The sequence below is a fragment of the Polyodon spathula genome, chromosome 2 (assembly GCF_017654505.1).
Source record: "Polyodon spathula isolate WHYD16114869_AA chromosome 2, ASM1765450v1, whole genome shotgun sequence".
In the NCBI taxonomy this organism is placed as follows: Eukaryota; Metazoa; Chordata; class Actinopteri; order Acipenseriformes; family Polyodontidae; genus Polyodon; species Polyodon spathula.
The window spans coordinates 101,053,280-101,070,879 of NC_054535.1; the positions used below are offsets into that span (position 1 = coordinate 101,053,280).

The 17,600-nt window shown below is 38.6% G+C and overlaps 2 protein-coding genes across 4 annotated transcripts; one reads left to right on the forward strand and one right to left on the reverse strand.

Annotated features, from left to right (window-relative positions):
- Positions 1 to 689: 689 nt before the first annotated feature.
- Positions 690 to 9,570, reverse strand: LOC121305466 (U3 small nucleolar RNA-associated protein 15 homolog). Of its 3 annotated transcripts, none has more exons than XM_041237116.1 (13): positions 9,380 to 9,570; positions 8,013 to 8,150; positions 7,103 to 7,195; positions 6,702 to 6,886; positions 6,203 to 6,381; positions 5,557 to 5,682; positions 5,207 to 5,342; positions 4,996 to 5,080; positions 3,450 to 3,605; positions 3,202 to 3,303; positions 2,697 to 2,830; positions 1,680 to 1,738; positions 690 to 1,349 (listed from the first exon to the last, which is right to left on the reverse strand). In XM_041237116.1, the coding sequence occupies exons 2-13, from the start codon at positions 8,100 to 8,102 to the stop codon at positions 1,117 to 1,119; spliced, it is 1,578 nt and encodes a 525-aa protein (XP_041093050.1). In that variant the 5' UTR covers positions 8,103 to 8,150; positions 9,380 to 9,570; the 3' UTR covers positions 690 to 1,116. The 3 variants fall into 3 exon arrangements, with proteins under 3 accessions (XP_041093050.1, XP_041093056.1, XP_041093044.1); XM_041237122.1 differs by having other exon boundaries at positions 9,339 to 9,570; XM_041237110.1 differs by having other exon boundaries at positions 9,271 to 9,570.
- A 98-nt stretch (positions 9,571 to 9,668) lies between these two features.
- Positions 9,669 to 16,091, forward strand: LOC121305488 (ankyrin repeat family A protein 2-like). Its single transcript, XM_041237132.1, has 9 exons — positions 9,669 to 9,745; positions 11,185 to 11,573; positions 11,743 to 11,901; positions 12,159 to 12,224; positions 12,790 to 12,887; positions 13,513 to 13,638; positions 14,023 to 14,089; positions 14,176 to 14,256; positions 14,883 to 16,091. Exons 2-9 carry the CDS (start codon positions 11,288 to 11,290, stop codon positions 14,936 to 14,938), a joined length of 939 nt encoding a protein of 312 aa, XP_041093066.1. The 5' UTR covers positions 9,669 to 9,745; positions 11,185 to 11,287; the 3' UTR covers positions 14,939 to 16,091.
- The last annotated feature ends 1,509 nt before the right edge of the window (positions 16,092 to 17,600 follow it).

A 17,600-nucleotide genomic window follows, 5' to 3' on the forward strand; every position in this document is an offset into this window, starting at 1 on the left:
ACATGTTTTAAATAAAACAGATCCCTCTTTAAATATATTTGGTTTAGTCACATGCATTTGAATATTTTAAATCACAAACTTGGGATAAAAGAAACCAGCACATGTATTGCAACTAATTCACTTTCAATACATTTAGCCAACCTGAAAGGATTATTCTTCTTCCCCATAAAAACATACCCTTGCCAGTACAATGCTGACATCAGGTGGAGAGAATTGGTATACTATTTAAAAGCATCCTTTTTAGGGTTTGAATTCAAACTGCTCCCCCTTATGCACTAATTGTATCAGTCTGTCACACCCTACATGGTAAACACAATAGGAATAGTTGACAGCACCTGCGTTTCTGAACCTCCTTGTATAGGTGGCTTATTGAAATGAACAGGTACCAGGAGTTTAAACAGAGACCATAGATAAATCTGATCTGAAATTATCACACTTCTCCTGAGACAGTAGGTTTACCAATAGAAGCTGTTCCTGCAGTGATGAGAGGAAGTATGTGATTAATATCAAACTCCTGATTGTTTAATAAATACACTTGATTGAAGGCAGCTCTGAAACCAGGACTGGGGGCAGGGTTTAGCCAGAGTTTCAAGATTTGAGAGAAGACACATTGAACACTTCACAGCAAAACAGTATTGACCCAAAGACTAAAAATACCTTTGTAAAATAACAGAAGCACAACAATTTTATTTCCCATTTCATTCAAAGTTTTACTCTTGTACAATATACTGTTGCATTGTCTGGAGTCAGTAAATTAACTATTTTGATAATAAAATAGTCCTTGTCCAAAAAAAAAAAAAAAGCCATCAAAAGGCAAAATGTTTAGAAACAACACAGCTCCACTACAATATAAATTCCTTTACACACAGAATGGCTTTAGTTGGCTTAATGCATTCCCAGAACCGACGGGGAAAAGATGCATTAAAAAGCACAGGCAGTGTATCTTGCAACGGTACATTATATAGTAGCAAACAACTCCTAGAAACTTTTTGGGTACCGTCTTATCGTTACATATGACAGTATTTTAGTAACCTCAGTGTGAACAGTTGTCCAGTGGCGGTATCAGTATTTGTTTGAAGGCCAGCCCCTTTTCTGCAGGTGTATTACTGCAGGACGTCAGGCCGTCTCCATCGTCACGCTCGGTTCTTGTCCGTCCACAGGCCTGTTGGGTTTCCTCTCGGGTGCTGCTGCCTCTTTCTTGGCAGTCATGGTAGCGAACAGAGTGTCCATCATCCCCAGAACCTCTACCAGCTCCTCCTGGTAATCAATCTCCTTCTCTATCAGCTCCTGCAGCTTTACAAACTGTTTATCAATCACTGCCGACTGGCCCACAACCAGAATGTAGATATCTGAGCAACAAGGAGAAGGAAAGTAATTCATTAAAAGGGTACACTGTTACTAAAAACTAAATTAAATGATAAAAGCAGATTACTTTAGATTAGATGAATATGAAATGTTAATGCGGAATGCTGTCTGATAGTGAAACAGCAGTGGCATCTGGCTACAACTCCTGCCAGAGTTTGCCATCAAGGTATTATAGATCTGCTGCCCTGTCCATAGTGACTAAATCACAGCATGTAACCAATTACAAATCATGCCCATGCAGTCCTCTTTACACAGAAGTATGTGCTGCGTGTTGCACGGGTGCTCAGTGTTTTGTTCCAATACTGGACACTTACCCAGAATCATATCTGCCACATTTACTAAAACAGGTGCAAACCTTGGATCAACTATGTGCCTGTAAAACAAATACAAAACATTTAGAACAACAAAAAAAACCCAGCTAAATCTAATTATTCAACACCCCCCCACCAAAGAAACACACACTTTGAGAGCTACACACAGCAGTGCAGTGCTTCTGCATGTAAGGGTATTGGCAAGGTCTGCAAATAATCTCCACACTGTTTATCTTGACTGTGCCAATTGCCTCCCTGATGGCCTCCCTCATTGAGATTATTGCACTTTTTGCTAACAGCCTGTCTGCTATTATTCTGCTCTTCATTGTCTGACATCATCTAGTAGCATTAACCCTTTGCGGTCCTATGTCAGACCAGGTCCTACATTACAATTTTCCCTTTCCAGTCCGACATCAAAAAGACGTAAAGCACAGGTCTCTAGTTGTTTTTTCTCCGGAAAGCAGAGAAAACCTTTCAATGACCAAATGAGATCAATAGGAGCCGAACGAAGCCGAAAAAAAAGGGAGCATCCGATAGACCCATGCACCACGTAGATAACACGGACATAAAGAAGATAGCTGCTTCTTCATCCAGCGCTCAAAGAATATCACAGACATTTGCAGAGCTTTTTGAGATGTTCTAGTAATAAAACGATGATTTGGATTGCATTATTGAGGAGTTTGGTGATAAAACGAGTGATCAGGAGAGGATTTATCAGTATTCACTACTATGAAGAGGTATGTGGTAATTACAGCGAACAAGGGGTAGGGCTTGGCTGGAGATGCAGTACTGATGTCCTTTTGACATCCACTGCCTTTTAAACCTGTTTTGCTCTGAAAAATATATACTTTAAAACAGCGCTTGTAAAATAAACAGCGCGTGTGAAAATACCTGATCTGACGCGTCTGACAGGCACTGAATAAATGGACCGCTAAGGGTTAAAGCAACTGAAAGCATAAGCACAGCTGGTCTGCGCAGCACACAGCTCGTCCCATCACCCCCGACTGTACACGAAAGTACCTGATTAAGAAGCTGAGCAGCATTGTGAGATTCTTCTCATCTCGACCTGCAAGTGCACTCTTCAGAGTGCCTCTGCGGTTCAGCTCCTGCATGACTGCAACGGTCACCTCTGGGCTCTTCACTCGGATGTGTGGCTACTCAACAAAAACACACAAATGAGCAGCTTGCAAACACTCCGGTCTCACTGCACTGGACACAATCCCTTCAGCTTCATGCAACTCAGCCGGAACTTCAAACAAAAAACCTGACATCAAACTAGGAGACACTGCGTTAATCAAACCAACCTTTTGGCCAATACCTTCATTGGTATAATGTATGTAAAACAATTATTTATATTCATGGCTTTCAAACATTATCCACCAGAAAATGTAAATTGCCAGACAATCTTCATAACGCTGTTAGATATTCTATTTGTATGGCTTGCATTAAAAAAAAAAAGTGCTATAGCGCTATAGGCATATTTATCCTATCTAGTACTTCCAGGTGTACTAGACCTTTATCTTACCTGTAGGACTGTGTTGAGAGCCTCTGACACCTCAAAACTCTTGAGCTGCCTGTCATACTTTTTCAAGTGTATTTTGACTGGTTTGCTGACCAAAATGTCATCCTTTAAGACAAAAAAAGACCTATGTTTTAGTTTTACATATTAAATGGAAGTGGTAAGAGGCAGAAATTAACATTGTTTTTTTTTTTTTTTGCATGATTTGCTTCAGTCCTTTTCCGGATTTCATTTTCAGTTGGACCGCAGCTTACCTGCTTTGGCATGTAGTCCTTCCCTTTCACAAAGAAGCGATAGGCTGGCCGCCTCCTCTGTATATTTGCGGCCCCCAGTTTGTCTTCTGCTTGTTTCTTGTGTCGAACGCTCAGCACTCCATTTGTCATTCCCACAACAATCACCTTATCTTCAGGCTGCAATACAGATTAAACACCTTGCAACTTTACAGGAAAGACACCTAATGAAACAGTGGCACACCCAGGATAGTGTTATTGGTCTGCTGTTTTGAGTGAGTTATCTTTCCAATACTGGACCATTCTATAATGATACTGTGTTTGTTACAGTGATCAGTCATCAATATCAGAGTAAAGGCCACCACACATCAGACGCGATGCCATTTTTTGGAAGACAAAATACTTTCGCAGCTACATGTTCACACACACCAAAAGCAACATGGAGACGATGCAACAGATTGGAAAACTGCTAATCAACAAAACTATAAAAAGTTGCTATTGAGAAAACTATGATCAGGATTGTTTCACATTTGTCAGCATGATGTAGTAATTATGAGTACCTTCTCTGATGGTATTTCAACATGTGGCAATAAATCATACAAACCAGGCTTAACCAATGTTTTGAACTGATCTGTATCTTTAAAACTGCAATCTTTGTCAGGTGTCATTTTGGATACTTCACCCTGCTGGACCACATGCATTGAAGCTGTTCTCTGATTGGCCAATTCCCTAGTTGTCGTGCAACAAATCACAAAAAATAGGATTCAATTGTATTTATTTTGCGTTGCTCTGGTGTCACCCTGTGTTGCCTGTCATGCCGCTGTGGAGTGAAAGACACTCATCAAGACTCAGGTTCTATTCATTTTGTCATATTGTGTCTGGTGTGTAGCAGCCTTAATGGCAACACATTAAGACTGCTGTGGTGTGGGGCTTAAATGTACAGACATTTGCGAATAGTTATTTTTTTTATTACATTTAATTAAACCTATATGTATGCATGAATATATATTACAAACCGTAGACCGATACTGAAGTATTTATCTGCAGTTCTGAGTAGAGTTATCTTTCCTAGACCTCTATTGAGGTGTGCAGCTTTTACAGTTAAAGATAGTTAAAGCATTGCTAATTTCCACTCTTGACACATTATACAAAATTCAGCATGTTGGAAATCTGTTTTCTAGCTAGGTGTTGGCTGAGAATTTGTATTTATTCAAAATCAAGCAGCAATCTGACAGTGAAACTAGAGGGGTTTTTTTTACAATTTGCAACAAAGGGTAAAAAGCGTCATTTACACTAGGTTGCGCTGAATTAATTATGGGCCTTCATGGATGTTTACAAATTGATTTCAACCAACACATCACCTCTGTGATTAAACCAAGAAATTGTAAAACAGCGCCATCTCCTGGGTGATATGACAGTTACCAGTTCACCACTGCCCCGTCCTTAAAAGGGAATGTACTAGGCAAGCAAAGCTATGATGCTTAACTATCTTCAAGGCTGACAGAATTTGTATATCTTCATAGATGTTGATCTTGTACACTAACTGTACTCAGCTTCACAGCGTACTCACCGCTAGTGCAAGACTCAGAATGGATGCTGCATAATCAAAGCTATGAACTACTTTGTAGTTTGTTGTGCTGTATACTTTGACATGCCTGTGGAGAATAAAAAAAAAAAAAAAAAAAAAAAAAATCAGAATATGCAGAAAATTCACTTTTTAAAATCACTTTACAAAATGCAACACAACACACAAATTGAAAACAGAGGACTCTACCAGCTACCTGTCAAGCGATCCAGAAAGTAATCTGTGTCCTGAGCTACTCAGACATAGACTCGTCACTGTTTTGTGATGATTTCTTAAAGATACTAGCTCCTGCCCTCCTTTCAACATGTCCCAGACTTTCACATAGCGGCCACCTACAAACACAAGAGAGACACGTTCACAACATCAAACAGCACGTGGTTAATCCTGTGAACAATGGAAACAATCCAACATCACAACACAGGGACAGTGCTCAGCTAACAGAAATGCCACTTAAACTGACTGCTACAGGTATCTACTGTGAGCTAAGCAAGTGCAGATTGTGAAATCTGAGCCCTCTCTATGCAACACAATTGTTTTTTCATTTACCTGCAGACACTAGAAGCCCCCCTGAAGGGAACAGCAAGACACTCTCCACTGGCTGGCCATGGTCCATTGTCATCACGCTGCTGTCTGTTCTTGCATCAAAAACCTTTATCGTGTGATCATATGAACCTTGCGGAAAAAAATAAAAACACGTTCTGTTTAAAATAACTCACAAATCAAATGTGGTCTAAGCACTAAAGCTCTGTAGAACACTTTGTCCTCAAGAACTACCGAATATCCAATTGTGATGAAAACTGCCAAGGACATTGTTTAGCACCATTTAATTACTGCTAACACCGGTATATTTTCACATACAGTACATATAGAGAAGTGCTTATTGAATTGTGATGAAACTTGGTTAGGACATTCTATAGCACAAACTATCAGAATCTAGAGGAATTGGAAGGCACTTTTTTTTTAAATTAATTATTATTACTATTATTATTATTATTATTATGCAGCTTGACACTGCCCTTTTAGCCTAAAAATAGTAGGTCTCAGAATAACTTGCACTACTAAAGCACAAGTAAGAAACTTGATGTAGAGAAAAAGAAAAAAAGAAGCATTAACAGTTCCAGACACATGTATTTATACTGAACTCTATAGCAACTAAAATCAAATGCCTTTTCTCACAGCGATTCCCGCTTACCTGTAACAAAAAGGTCTGGGTTCAATTTGCTCGTGGTCCCACAGCGTACATAATCTGTATGTTCACTGTAGGACAGTAATTGCGTGGAATTCGCGATGTCCCAAAGTCGCGTTGTGTAGTCATCTGATCCTGATAATATCCTGTATTTGTCTGATGTGAAGTCTGCTACATGTACAGCCCTACGAAAAACACACACAATTCATGTTTAACTTTGCTTCCCTCACAACAAAGTCGCACTCTCGAGTGTGCCTGAGCTTTCCTTGTCCGAATGCAGTAGTTTTCAATAATTTACTAGATATGCTGTACTATAATCATTAGTGCCAAATGCATTAATGATGCACATCAGTAACCAACAAACAAAATGGGTTTCACAACCTCCCTTGTTTAGGTATATTATTGAGTAAACAGAATATAAATAGGGGTTAGAGCAGAGCAGGCAAGTTTTAAAAGCACAAGGCAATTCATCTGATGCTTTGTAAATAAACAGAGCATTACTTACTTGGTATGCCCTGACAGCTGGCGGAGTATTCCCTTCCCATCAATATCAAAGAGCCGCACCACCCCGTCTTCACTGCCAGACACAAGCAGCTTGCCATCGTCCCTGTAGGTGCCGCAGTAGGCTGGGACTTTGAACCGGGAGAAGGTTTTGATTGGTTCCTGAGAGTACTGGCCATAGATATGGATCTGTACAATAAAACAAAACAGATGCCAAAATAGGCAATAAGAAACTATCCTTGCATCACAATTGGAAACGCTACTTTTGGATTACAGAACAAAAACATACATTTTTAAGCTCTAGCCACTGGTAGGGCTTTCACAGTAGAGACTAAATATTTAAAGGGGTTAGACCTGGAGAAATAATATTGCTTTATAAAGTATATAACGGCTAAATAAACTTACCCTGGTAGATGCTGTTACAGCATAATTATATGGTGAGAGTGGAGAGAAGTCGATTTTTGTAACTGCACCAAATTCCTTTATCTGGACTGCAGTCTGCCAAGTAAAATGAAAAAAAAAATGGTCTAGTAATCAGTCACAGATTCTGTGCAACTTTTCCACATTTTCCTGGCATTGGACTAGTCAGGCATTAGCAAGATACTGCAGCTGACCTACTTGTGTTTGACAGTGGATAACGTAACTTTGAGAGTCTTTAGTCCATACTCGCTATCCAACAAGTATCATCTGCTCCAAGCTGTACTATTTTAACTAAACATAAGACACTTAATAACGGACTGATGCTATTGAGATTCATGTGACTGGCTATTGGGAGTAACATGAGCTTCAGATGTCATGTAAAAAGGCTGAAGTGTTAATCAAAAGTGATGGAATGTAAATTTAAAAAAATAATGCAAGTAAAAAGATTCAAATAATCATATACCATTACATTATAATAATGCTCCACTATCTGTTATCCAACAGGTATTGCAGAAGAAAGGGACAGGTGGTGTGCTCAGTCACTAGAATAGCGTTGATCTGACCATGACCTACACCTGCCAGGATAAACCACATTGATATTTTTTTAGAGCATTTTACAGTACTGGGAAAAAACCTAGGCTGCATTAACACCTTATTTGTAGTGTTACTCCAGGGATAACAGGTGCTTGCTGCAATCCAGGGTGACTCCCCAGTGTTGTAAAATGTGGCTTACCCCATTGAGGTATAGGTTGACCAAATTAATCCCTAAATGTGAATAACATTGGCCATAGAAACATCAAAGGCTGTACTTGCTTTCTTGACATGGAGTCTTGACAGAACCATGTTGTAAGAGACAGCCAGGTGAGCTTTAAGTTTTGAAATCATCAGGTTATACCTTATAGTTTTTCCAGTATATGGTGTCTTGGGTGACTTTCTCTCCAAGCTTTGGGTAGCTTTGAACTCTTAATGGTTTGTAAGTTGTCATTTCCACTTCCTTCTTGAAATCTCCCAATGTTCCAGGATTTAGGCTAATCTGCAAGTATAAAGTATAAAACACTCAATTCCATGGGGACAAGCCAAGTATTTTTTTTGACCCACAGCTCTTGGAAATCATTTGATTTGTGTGCACAGATGATTTTATGGAGAAAAATGCCTAAGTTTAAGATGAGACCGATCCAAAAAGTTGTACAGCGCGGAAGAGTGAAGCTATCATTCAGGTATGTGTATGTGTGTGTGTAGGTGTATATATACACACACTGCAAGCAAACAATATGCATTTATACATTTGTACTTGGTCATCTGGTTATTGCAAGAACTTGTTAGGGTCAATCAACATAACTAATTCCACATTTAAAACTGTATGTGAAAATTACAGATCTGTTATTGGTCATCATTTTTCATATTTAAGTATCTGGCTAAAATTGATCCCATGCGACTGCTATTGAAGGTCGGTAGATCTGGTCAAAACTGAGAATTGAGATCCCCTGACATTTGAACAATTGTTTCTTGTCAATTAAAAAACACGCCCGCTTGGTGTGTTGTGTAAACAAGAACTTACACGTTCTGCTATTCAAAATCATGTAGTTGCAGAACACCTTTGTCTCCAATCTCTGCACTAAAGTTAATATTCGCTTGAGATCTACCACTTCATATGGCGTATTGAATCATCCAAAGATGTCCCACGTTTTATGGAGGTAAGGGTCTCAGTTCAATATCAAAGAGTTTAATTCTTTTTGATCGTATAAGTTAAAAAAAAAAAAAAAAAAAAAAAAAAGTTAAGTCCTTTTCGCTTATGGGGTCGGTACCGGTGCAATTCACTTGTTACCTAGGCGTAAAATCGTTTATTCCGACGTGATGTTTCCAGAGTTCAAAAATATTTAGTTGTTGTGAGTAGTTTGTAAAAAGTAAACCACTGCTAACTTGAATAAACCAAAAAGAAGCGTGCGTAACATAGCATACCGTAGAATTACAATAACATTAAACATGCTATTATCTTCGCAATCACACATCTCTATCTCTGTCTCTCAGTCTATATATTATATATATATATATATATATATATATATATATATATATATATATATATATATATATATATATATATATATATAAAGCAAGTGTGTACAGTACAATGATACGTTTGGATGGTTTACCTCTTGCAGATGAGAAACTATAGCTGTTCCCCCAATTAAATATAATAATTTAATTCCAGCGTGCTCACCAAGCGGCCGCAAGCAACATAGCAGAGCAATGGAAACTCACTCGAGACCGGGCTCCGGCACACAGTCTTACTGTCTTGTCTCTCCACCTTCTGGAAACGTTATAGTTTACAGAACGCTATCTAAATTCTTTCCAGAAAGGTTACATAAAACAACGTGTAAACGTTTTTTATTTTTATTTTATTTTTTAAGCCATTAACGCAACCTCACGTTACTACTTTTCACAAGGAGGGAGCCATCTTGATCGTGTCGCGTTTCCGGTTGGGACTTTCAGCAAACTTTATTGATCCATAGATGTGTACATTATTTCAATTAACTTTATGTGCAGTCGTTTCGCGAACAGGAAAACAGTCTGCCGGCTGAAGCAAAAACAATGGGACGGAAAATGAAGGTGGTTTTATTTTGACGGGTACGTTGATTGTGTTCACTGACGTTTTCACAGTTACGCCTGTATTCAGTGCTGCTTTTATTTATTTATGGGAAAATGCAATCGATGATACAGTGTTTCAAAATGTACCGTTTTTTCTAATCGACACGGGTTAATTTCTGCCGCGGAATGTTTCATGTTATGTGTGTCGGCAGGAGCACCTAAAAATCGAGCTCTTTTAGGTGACGAGGAGAGTTGGTTTATGATATCGTAAGCTAGTTTAGTTCAACTAAAATTACACAATGGTCGTATTTAGCCCATGTCGCCGGATGAATTACTGTTTTAGTAATCGCTATATAACAAATCTTGCTTATGCTGCCAGTTTATACAATTGTATGTTTTTACTAAACGCAATTTATCGGTATTATTTATCAAAATAGTGATGCATTATAGAAGCCTGTTTAGGGTTACCAGATATCAACAGTGAAAAAAACTAACCATGGTCCAGAAAGTCAAACACAATGTTAATGTTTAAACACGTAATCAGAATGATTGAACAAGTAATCCAGCATTTTCTTTATTTCATTGTTGTATAATAAATGACTGTGCTGTCAATTTGCGAGCACACTGCTACAGATTTGCACAAAACAGCAAAGCCTGGTTAGTTAATTTCCCTTCAGGACCCAAAGCTGAGTACAGGTAATATTATCTTTCACTGCCTCACAGAGGACCCTGGTCAGGCAGTTATAGCGTGGTAGCATCATCTAAGTGAAAATAAACACTGAGGCAAGGAGAGTGTGGGATTGCGTTAGAGTGCCTAGGTGTAAGTTGTTGTAACGTGTCAATGGAAATTTTGTTAAAGTCTACCCTTACACCTTGGGCTTTTGGAGTTATTACTTTCCTGAAATTATATGACCAATTCAGTCCATGCTGAATCAGTAGGACTGGATTACATTCCATTTTATTTCCGTTTATTTTATTTATATAGCACCTTTCATACCACAGTATCTCAAAGTGCTTTACGTGTCGGCTAAAACAGAATAAGTATTAAACATTAAGAAGTAGTAAAAATTACAAAGTAATAGTAGTAGTAGTAATAATAATAATAATAATAATAATAATAATAATAATACATAGTAATGATAACAAAATCTAAGTAAAACAATTGAAGAAAAAAAGATTACAAAAATAAGCAAATAAAACAGATAAAAACAATTCTGCTGCAGCACCAAATTATCCCAGATGAAAGTGCATTGCTATTATCTATTATATATTTTACTATGAAACAGGTGTTGAAATGCATGTTGTCATATAGAGGCATGCCCATGAACTGTATCGGTAATGGTGTACAAAATTATTATCGTATTAATATACAGCGATCATCTGTTTCCCTAAAACATTTCTTGTGAACTTCAATTCTCTTATAGCTGTTGCTAGTTCCTGTTTTTTAACACATCTGTATTTATCTTTTCGATCTCTAGATTACTTTTCTACTTCCTTTGACTGGAGCCCTGAACTTCAGAGGAAAAGCAAGAAGCTGTTGGCTAAGTAATGCCTTGGTGGAGTTCATAAGCAGAGAACACTATGGCTTCACAGGATCAGAGTGCAGGGTGCCAGTTAGTTCAGGAAGAGATGGACGGTATCTGCGTTTTACCAGACATGACCAGCATCAAAGCGGAGCACCAGGTGGGCGGCAGTGGAGAGGACGGGGGAACTCAGAATGTGGCCATGGGCATAAAGTTCATCCTGCCGAATCGTTTCGACATGAACGTGTGCTCCCGCTTCGTAAAGTCCCTGAACGAGGAGGAGAGTAAAAACATTCAGGACCAGGTGAACTCCGACCTGGAGGTAGCGTCTGTACTGTTTAAAGGTCAGTTCAATTAACCTTTTCTCCCCAGCATTTGGTACAAGGTAAAGTGGAGTGCTGTGGATTCTGCAACAGTCACCAATTAGACTTATAGCAGTGTTTAAAGAGTATCTATTTTCTGCAACTCCTGGAACTTTTTGGTGGCATTCAAACCATTTTTTCCCCTTTTCAGCTGAATGCAACATTCAAACTTCTCCATCTCCTGGAATTCAAGTAAGACACGTCTACACACCATCAACAACAAAACACTTCTCTCCAATCAAACAGTCCACCACCCTAACAAACAAGCACCGGGGCAATGAAGTCTCCTCCACTCCCTTACTTGTGCACTGTAGGTATCCCTTTACTGAATTAACACAGAACTGGAGCTTTCACTGCATTGTTTAAGTTTGCATATAATTTCAGTATACTGTCTGAAACAGATACATGATAACATCATCATCATTTTGTAAATACAAGCAGTTTGATACGGTACTGGACCTGTGAAATCAAATGCATTTGGGAGTAGTTTGGCAATAGCCTGTTATTTTCCCAGAAGATCTTCATTGTTTCCAAACTATTTAACATTGTAATTTTGCTTTGTTGCAGCTCTCTCCATTCACCAGCTTGCAGCCCAAGGGGAAATGGTGTTTCTTCCCAGCCGTATTGAGCAAGGTAACGGAACTTGAACAATGGTGGCACATTACAGTTAATTCCTTACCAGTAACTGGACAAGAAAATGATTACTGAAGCATAGTTCCCTACAAAGCTTTTAATGCATTATGAGAGGCTAGGTTATGTAGTAGCATGTGCAATGTCTCTGCTCTGTAAATGTTATCACAAATCAACCTCAATTTCAAGGCAACATCTGAACTGCCTCAAAGTGACTGGCCTGTGTTGGTTTCACAGACCTGCCCATGTTTCCCACCATGTGGCTTTTAGACCCCCTTATTAACCTCATAACAGTACAATACAGTAGCTAGAAGTCTATCATAAAGTAGGTTCAAGTATTTTGATTTACCTCATTTTCATCTGTACCCCCCCAAATAGAATAAACTACTGCTGGATCTTTGTAGTTTTACAGCTGATTGTGTTTTTATCACACAATGTCTTAACGGTAGCTTCTCTTTCATTGTGTTCTTCTCTACTTTTTAAAGGCTACAGTTTAGCAGCCTTGATCGTTGATTTTTTTTTTTTTTAATAATGCAACTGAAAGTATTCTGTACTCTCCTTGAAACAGAACCCGTGATCAACCTGCAGGACGAGGAGGGCTTCACTCCACTCATGTGGGCTGCAGCTCATGGACAGATTGCCGTGGTGGAGTTTCTACTTCAGAATGTAAGGCTGACCCAATCTCCATGTCTGCTCTTCTGTGCGTCACCTGTGTATGATGTGTCCGGATCTATTGGCTGATCATCAGGGGCAAGAGATCTTAGTTGGTATTGTGTCTGCTATTATCCTGATAATGCTGAAGCTCTCATTGTAGTGTTAGAGCATCCTTGCTTAAACGCTGAATCACTGAGTAAGCCTGAGGGAACCACTTGAGTTTATTGTGCCACAGAAGCATAACAAGGTGGAAGCATGGCCTTAATAACATTATATGGCATACCAGTATATTCTAGGTACACACACAATCCTAAACACACTCATTTTAGACTATAACAGACACTCTGTGTATAATATCATTCCATATGTCCCTAGTCCTGCCCAGCAGTCTCAAGATCTTGGTTCAGTGGTGGAGCAGAGTTAGACTCTGCACAGGATGTGTGCGTCTTTTCAGTTACACAGTGTTTAAAGCCTGTGTTTTAAAACTGTAGCTTTGTGCTCATTATCTACAGTGCTTTGGGATGTCTTGACAGAATAATTTTACAATAAAGTTGTTGTAACTTGTACCCTAAGACTGCACAACCTTGGATGACTTTTAATTTCAATGTATCTTTTTGCCTCTATTACTTTTTTGCAGGGCGCAGACCCTAATGTCCTAGCAAAGGGACGGGAGAGTGCACTGTCACTTGCCTGCAGTAAGGGGTACACTGACATTATGAAAATGCTTATAGACTGTGGTGTGGATGTAAATGAGTATGACTGGGTAAGATCATTGCTGCTCTATTCTGTTTTGCGTATAAGAAACGAAATATTGCCTATGACTGTGTAGCACACAGTTTCTTTATTTACAGCGAGGCTCACCATATGGCCTCTGGGAAGAATAATTACATTTTTGTGTTTTTATATTTTCATTTTGTAAAACTAAAAGCTTCCCAAGATGCTGTATAAACGGCTGCTTGTGTAAACTTACCATACAAATGATATCTGGGAGTTTTAGGGATCTGCTGTTTAGGCATGCAAATAGATAACTATTTTTTCAAAATGGAAATGCATGTTTACTAAGTGCTTTATGGTAAACTTGTAGTCTGTAAATGCATTCATCCATTTTTCCCCTCTTATCGTAATACCCAATATGTGTCTGATGCAGAATGGGGGGGCACCTCTCCTGTATGCTGTACATGGGAATCACGTTCGGTGTGTGGAAGTCCTCCTCGGTAAGTACTAAAAACAGATTGTCAGATCATGAACACACTGTATGCTCTTGCCTGTTTGACCAGATCTGGTTTGCTCTCCCTTGCAGAGAGTGGAGCAGACCCAACCCTGGAAACTGACTCTGGATTCAACGCAATGGACATGGCTGTGGCAATGGGGCACAGGAACGGTGATTATCAGCCTGGTCGCTTCAGTAGCTACACAGTGTGATTAATACTTCAACAGTAGATAAAGAAGCATTAGCAAGTTGACTATAAATACGAGCACTCCCTTATCAGGAGCTTGTACTCCTGCCAGCAGCTGCACTGTCTCTTTCATTGGAAATATTTAGCTTGGTGATATTCAGCGCTGTAGCTCTTCATGTGTTAACTGACTCTCTCCCTCTCCCTCCCTCAGGAAAAGATGGTTGTAGGATTCTGGTCCCACCAGACCTTTGAGAAACTCTTTATGTAGACATTTTGTAAAAATTAGTTTCCAAGATACAATGCAAATTACTGTTAGCATGACTATAACAATCAAGGGGAAACCGGGCTGAAACTGCATATAGGTGCAGAATGATTAAGCACATAAGGTGTTATAGCTATTGAATTAATTCCATAATTGTGAATCCATATGATCTCTGGGCTAAGCTGGGCTGGGTCCAGCCTGTACTTTGTTAGATGACCTCTGATGAAGCAGGGAATGCTGTTTGTAGTAAACACTTTTGGTACTGTGCTTGGAAGTGTGTACTCTGATATAAACAGGTTGCTGTACCGAGGCAGAAAATGTTAACAGCTCCCTTTTTCTTTTCATTAGTTCAACAGGTGATGGAAGCCCACCTGTTAAAGCTTTTGCAAGGTGTCACAGAATGAAGAGGACCAGGGAAGAGAGATTCAAGTTGCATATACACAATGTGCACTTGCTGCAGACAACAGGGAGAAGTTTTGCATGTTTTTTGTGTTTTGGATATCGATTTCAAAGATGGATAGTTTTTCATTATGTGACTTCTACTTATAGTGCAGTATAAAGTTGATGTCCCCTTCAGAAATGTCTGAAACAACCATTTGTGAATAGTGGTGGTTTTTATTTTTGAATGAGTAATCTACCAGACAGCAGGCATCTCGAGTGTTATTAAGAGTCTTCTCTGTAGAGGCTGTCACAAATTGGAATTCTTTTGCCTTGCTGTGATTTTTTTAATGAAATCAGTTCAAGATGGATACGCTGCTTTTTCTTTTTCTGAAAGTTGTTTGAAATGTGAACTTCCTGGGCAAACATCAATACTTGCTCTACATTACTGAATTATTTATTACTGCATTAATAAGTTGGTGGATTGCCTGACCAGTGTAAGAGATGCCACTGGAGCAGAGATGAGGGCTGACTCCCAGTGGATTCAAGCTTTCAGTGGATTTTCTTTCACAATTTTAGTCTGCGTTTTGGGGCCTCTTGTATTTATAAGGGTGTTTCTGTAGTTGTAATTCAGAGATTGTGTCATACAGTAGTACTGATATCAGGAGTAACCTATTACCATTTGCTTAATTTATTACCTATGCAGCTCACAATTGTATCATGTTTCATTTCAGATTTTATCATATAAGGCAAGATGGGTGGGTTTCTCCTTAGCTCACAGTGAGCCACGTCGAATAGAAAACCCACCACTGCATTTGGCAACTGTAACTAAAAGACAGCATGCTTAATACAGCAGTTCATGTTCAGAAAAGCAGTTAGTGAATCAACTGTATAGGGGCTTGTGTATAATTAGTACTGTGACTGTAGGTTTTGTTTTTATGATTTACCAGACATGCTGACTTTCAGTAAATTACCCAATACGCAAAACCTTACTTCTACAAAACAGCAGGGTTTTGAGAGGCCAGTGAGCCTTGTTTTAATAGATACCTCTTTCTTACATCTTTCTTGTGTATAAAAATTATCAACTGTTTGTGAGAAAGAGGTGTGTCATGTTTAAACATTCATCTGGTTTTATTCTGTACTGGGGTTGTACCCTTTTGAAATAGATGTACATTTTCCCTCATGTTTCACATTCATTTGTCTGTGCTTATTTTAAATGTCATCTTCTTTTGTAATTAAAAACCTCAAATTTATTTGAAAGCCCATTTCAGCAAAGGTAGGCAGATCCATTGCTGTGCTCTTATTTTGTGTCTGTGTTAATATAATTAAATCATATTTCCCTATGCTGCGTATTTCTTTTCCAGTTATCCCTGTTGGCATATTTGATACAGCTGAAATCACTGAAAACACGATCATGTTTGGAAAAAGTTATTTATGTTGGACTTATTAGACTTCTAAATGTCCACCTGTTTGGTGTCACTGTAAACCTTTCAATTCATTATCAGATAATGCTGTTTCGCTGGTCTTCAGAGCAATGCAGTATAAACAGGACTTGTGGAGTGATTATACTATTTGCCATTTGGGTACTTTCCATGTGCTAAAATCTATACTCACACACACATATATATATATATATATATATATATATATATATATATATATATATATAATATATAAAATGTTACTGTGTTTCATTGTTGACTGAATTTAAGAACGTGCAAATACCACATATACAGTGGCCATGTTAATACTAGCCTAGACTATGGGAGTAATACTATTTATTAACATTGTAAATTACATTAAGAAATAGACTGTCTGAAAAGACCAGAAGTACTGTACATAGGTTCCATTTAAAAAAATCTAAACATTTTTTAATTAAACCTTGCAGAACTTAGTCCTCAGGGCATATTTGTGCGTGTCTGTATTTAGAAACAACAGTTACTATTGCACAGAGTGAAGAAGCACAGTTAAGTGACCTCTTACACTATGGGCTATGAATGCCTATCCGTTAAAAGAAATACCTGGACGTAAAGGCATTGTTATAAAGCAGGCCTTGCCTCTGTAGAAGGGAGATAATGTTGACTTTAGAGATATATCTGTTGTATACATATGTGTGTAATCTCTTTACTAGATGTCATGGGTTGTATTTTATTTTATAAACCACACTATAACCCCCCACACACCCCAGGCAATTGTAACCATCCCATTGACTTTGTCTTCACTTTTACTGTAATTGATGCATTAGAAGCTATTCACATTTCATGTAGGTATCTCTAGCTTGACTTGTACATGTTCGGCCAACCACAATGTTATATTTTTTAAAAACAATTTGCAAACATGATTTCCTTTACAGGAATTCTACTTTAAATGAATATAGTTGGGCAATCTAGTTTCAAGTTACTTTGAATATTATTATTGAATCACAAATCATAGCAGATTATAAAGATGCGTTTTCTCTGCTGATGTACTGGCCTGTACAGCACACCTGAGGAATTCTGAAGAGGGGTTAGTGTTGTCAGGTCACTACCCAAGCAACAGCAGTGCAGAAGGCCATTGGACAGAGGCTTGAGATACTCAGCACAGAATACACTGTTAACTGACAGAAACTACATCCCTGTAAGCAATTTAACACTTAACAAAAGCAGACAGGACACAGGTTTTCAAATAGGGTAGCACCTCTACAAGGGA

What these genes read in the sequence shown, in the direction of transcription:
- LOC121305466 (XM_041237116.1), bottom strand. Translation starts at nt 8,102, where the DNA reads ATGACAACTTACAAACCATTAAGAGTTCAAAGCTACCCAAAGCTTGGA. An exon ending in GGGGCTTCTAGTGTCTGCAG is followed by an intron (nt 5,343 to 5,556) that starts GTAAATGAAAAA and finishes TTGTGTTTGTAG; the next exon opens with GTGGCCGCTATGTGAAAGTC. An exon ending in AGGACTACATGCCAAAGCAG is followed by an intron (nt 3,304 to 3,449) that starts GTAAGCTGCGGT and finishes TTTGTCTTAAAG; the next exon opens with GATGACATTTTGGTCAGCAA.
- LOC121305488 (XM_041237132.1), top strand. Translation starts at nt 11,288, where the DNA reads ATGGCTTCACAGGATCAGAGTGCAGGGTGCCAGTTAGTTCAGGAAGAG. An exon ending in AGCGTCTGTACTGTTTAAAG is followed by an intron (nt 11,574 to 11,742) that starts GTCAGTTCAATT and finishes TCCCCTTTTCAG; the next exon opens with CTGAATGCAACATTCAAACT. An exon ending in CACTCCCTTACTTGTGCACT is followed by an intron (nt 11,902 to 12,158) that starts GTAGGTATCCCT and finishes GCTTTGTTGCAG; the next exon opens with CTCTCTCCATTCACCAGCTT.